Source organism: Eurypyga helias, unplaced genomic scaffold, assembly GCF_000690775.1.
Source record: "Eurypyga helias isolate BGI_N326 unplaced genomic scaffold, ASM69077v1 scaffold38037, whole genome shotgun sequence".
Taxonomy (NCBI): domain Eukaryota; kingdom Metazoa; phylum Chordata; class Aves; order Eurypygiformes; family Eurypygidae; genus Eurypyga; species Eurypyga helias.
Window position 1 is genome coordinate 1 of NW_010263030.1, and position 4,004 is coordinate 4,004.

The 4,004-nt window shown below is 63.4% G+C and overlaps 1 protein-coding gene across 1 annotated transcript; it reads right to left on the minus strand.

Moving 5' to 3' along the window:
* Positions 1 to 726: 726 nt before the first annotated feature.
* Positions 727 to 4,004, minus strand: KLHL30 (kelch-like family member 30; the record flags this gene model as incomplete). The annotated part of the gene is made up of 7 exons (XM_010155916.1): positions 727 to 978; positions 1,484 to 1,629; positions 2,138 to 2,326; positions 2,421 to 2,576; positions 2,805 to 2,891; positions 3,092 to 3,260; positions 3,351 to 4,004. Coding segments are annotated over 7 exons (1,653 nt in total), but the record flags the coding sequence as incomplete, so codon positions are not given.

The window sequence follows — 4,004 nt, forward strand, 5'->3', positions numbered from 1 at the left end:
CCCACCCGCCGAGCTCCTCTGCCTCAGGCGTCCAAAACGGTAACACCCCCGCAACGGGGTAGATGGAGCATCAGCGGGCCCTGCAGAGCTACCGCATCCCGAGGCGTCCGCTGCCACCGCGACGGGGCAGGAGGCATCGCCCGGCTCTCCTGGCACCAGCGGCCACCGCCGTGCCACGCGCTTCACCAGGATCTGCCGGTCACTTCCCAGGGGTGCGTGTTGTGCATCCCGGGAGAGGAACCCTGCCGCAGGCACGCACAAAGCCTCCGCGAGCTGGGCCATCTCCTGTCATTCTGCTCCACAGGCGCTGGAGCGGGTTGGACGCTTCCGTCTGGGCCAGCGAGCTCCCGGTGTTGGGAGATTCCCCCGGTCCCTGCCCTGGTTCCCAGTGCTGGATGTCCGGTGATGGGGAAGGGGGCCACAGGCAGCAACGCCAGGCTCTGAGTGGGTAGGCCACACCTTGGGAGGCCTTGAAATACCCTCAGAGCTTTGGGGTTTTGGAGGGGGGCGAAAGACCATTCTTAAAAAAGAATCCAACAAGCGAAGAGAGCATTAGCCAAAGCGTGTTTCTACGGAAAAGCCTTTTGCCTGCGGTGCCACGCTCCTGACGCCCCAGCCAGCCTGCAAGAGGGGTTTCCATCCCCTCACACACCCCCAGAGCTGAACTGACAGCGGGGAAAGAGGCGAGAAGGGCGTGTGGGGTGACGGGGGATGCCGTGGGCTTTCCTACCACCCATGGTCACCCCGGAAAGCTGCCGTCCACTTGGAGGTGTCCAGGAAGATGGAGGAGGAGCCGTGGAAAAGCCAGAGGCAGGGCAGGGAGCCTTCCCGCACCCAGAGGTTCTTGGCGCAGTCATATACCTCCATCTCCACCCGGTAGTCCCCATCCATGCCCTTCCAGTGGCCGCCGGTGACGAAGAGCCGGTCGCCCAGAGGCACCATCCCACCGTTCTCGTGCAGCATGTGCAGGAGCTGCACCTGCGTGAGGGGCAGGCTGAGATGCGGAGGGAGCCCCGGGGACCTCCTGCTCCCCCCACCGAGGACACCGCCCCACCTGGCACGTCCCCCTGCCCCATCTTCTCGGTGAGGTTTGGGGGCTCCTGGGGCTTGGATAGGAGCAAGGTCGGTGATGCTGCGGGGAGTGGGGAGGGCTGGAGGGCAGAGGGACCTGCAGGATTTTGCCGGACCGCGCAGGCAGGTGCCCCACACACCCTGCAGGAGGGTGGTGCTGGAAAAGGGAAATCCTGTGTGCTTCTGCAGTGTGAGCACTGCTTAAAATCAGTAACTCGATGCAAAAACCGCCGTGCAGGTGTGATGGGGGGAGCAGTGAAGGAAGGATTTGGGTAGGGGTTAACAGAGCCAAGCCATGAGTGGGCAGGAGGGAGAGGGGGTGCCAGGGTATGGTTGTGGGGTTCTGGTGGGGAAAGAACAGCTGTCCCGCCTCCCCAGGAGGGTGACTGTGCCCGGCCCTGCATCCCGTTACCTTCTGCCAGATGTTGGCCTCTGGGTCGTAGACGTAGACCTTCTTGGTGTTGTCCCCGATAAGGTAGATGAGCCCGCGCAGGGTGGCACAGCGAGGGGCCGAGAGGTACTTGGGGATGAAGGGGGATGTGACCACACTCCACAGATCTGCAAGGAGCAGCCACCAATGACCAAAACAAGCATTGCCAAGCCTGCTGCTAATTAAAGGGGAGGTGGAAAGGGGGGGGAGAGAGCGACCAGGCAAGGTGACCCCCGTGCTCCCCATCCCAGGCAAGGCTCTCGTGTAAAAACAAAGCAGGGGTGATAGTTTGCAGGGGTGGGGGAGACGCCTGCGGGCTGCTCAAGGGCTGCCTGAGGAAGTAGCATTGTCAGAGGGGTTTAGTTTCTTCCTAACACAGGCACCCTCCCCCACCCCTCTGCCCTGGGGATCCCGCTCCATCAACACTCAGGTCTGAGCTGTGCTGGAGGTCTGCAACTGGGGTCTGTGGTACCGACAGCTGTGCTTCTGACTGGCCCCGTGCCACAGCTGGCCCCGGCCCCCTTGGCACCTGGTCACATCCACGGGACCGTGCCTGGCAGCACAGGATGCCGCCTGCCTGGGGTCCCCCCTCAGTTGCCCTCCTGGGTGGGGTGCAGCAGCAGGGCCAGCTCTCACCTTGGACAGGGTTGTAGCACTGGAGAGTGAGCGCGTTGTACTTGACGGCGCAGGAGCCCACCAGGTACAGCCGGCCCAAGCAGCTGGTGGCTGCAAAATTGCTCACGTACTTGAGGGCCGGGCTGATGGCACACCAGCTCTTGTTGTAGGGGTCGTAGCGCTCCACCTCCACTGCGTCCACTGTCGTCCCTGCAGGGCCACAGGACACTGTAGCCACTCCGCTGCTCTGGGGCACCCACGGTCCCTCGCCCTGGCAGCACCCGCATGGTCTTCGCGGCCTTACCCCCAATGACGTAGATCTCGCCGTTGAGGACGGCACTGGTGTGGTTTGTCCGGGCTCTCAGCATGGACGCAATGGGCTCCCAGGCACCATCCCTGGGGGAGAAGCGCCAGGCCTGGGTCGTCGACCATGTGTCATTCTGAGACCCCCGGGAGCCGCCTGGGGACAAAGAGGTCAGGCGGGCCACCCCCTCTGAGTGCAGCTGTCCCTGGGCATCCCTTGCCAGCGGATGGATCCACCCAAGAGGGGAGCAAGGAGAGGGCTTTGCTTGGAGAGGAGGGCAGCCCCTTGCCCCATGGCAGCACCCCATGCCCACATCTTCGTCCCCCCTCCTCCATCCCCACTCCTCGAAGACCCCCTGCCCTGCACCAGCAGCCCAGCACCTACCTGTGACATACACATCGTTGTTTAGAGCCACCAGGGAAAAGCCCCATTTGTTGTAATCAGGGAAGTCGGGCAGAGCCATCCATCGCCCTGAAACCCAGTGGAGCCAAGCGATGACCCCCCCAGCCAGCGACAGCGCTGTCAAGCCAACCCTGTTTCATTCCTCCTCCCACCCAGTGCCCCTCCTGACACCAGATTGCTTGGCAAGGGGTGGCTTGGGGGTAGATGGAGGGTTAATTAACATGCGGGGGGGTGCATGCATTTGCCCCATCCCTGCCATGGGCACTTACTGGTTTTGGGGTTGTAGAAGGCAAAGTTTCTGGGGGCGGCTGGCATCTCCAGCGCCCCATCCTCATCCTCGCTCTCCTCCAGCACGCGGCCGCCGACCACCACCAGCACCTCCTCCAGCTTCTGCGGTGGGGTCAGAAGGTTCTTCCGGGCACCGGCATCGCTCTGCCCCTGATGGAGAGGCCAGGGCAGGACTGTCAGGCTCTGAGCCTCGCCTCACCCCAGGCTCAGGGGTTAGGATTTGCGGCGGGGGGTACCCACTGTGGTGCGGGATTGAGCGACGAGGGCCTTGCTGGCATCCGAGTCACGGACAAGGGGCTCAGTGGCAAGCAGGTTCTGCAGGTACTGGTCAGGCAGCGAGACGAGGTGGGCCAGCTCCAGCAGCTCGGGCAGGAACTGGGCTCGGGACCCTGGGTCGTGGCGTACCCAACGCAGCACGGCCTCAGCCAGGCTCTGCTCCTCCTGCACCTGCAGCTGGTCATTGGAGAGGTAGACAGCCAGCCTCTCCTTGGAGAGCTGGAGGAACTCCTCCTGCTGAGAGACGGCTTCAAAGTTCTCCTGCAAGAAAGACCAGGCCTTGGAGGAGACCTCGGGGCAGCCGTGGTTCTCACCGAACTCGCAGATACCTAGGCAGTTGGTGGCGTCCATCTGCTGCCGGAGGTAGCGGCTGCAGACCTTCTGGACCGTGGGGAAGTGGAGCTGGCTGGATGTCCGCATCAGCCCCTCCACGTTGTCCTGGTTGATGGTGACCTTCCCCGTGTAGGCGAAGTCGAGCAGCATCTCCAGCGCTCTGGGGTCCACCTCCTTCAGCTCCACCCGCGCTGCGATGCTCTCGGCAAAATCGCCAGAGAACATGGCGTGGAAGTAGTGGCTGCAGAGGGCCAGGATGCCACGGTGGCAGGGGAACTCCCGCCC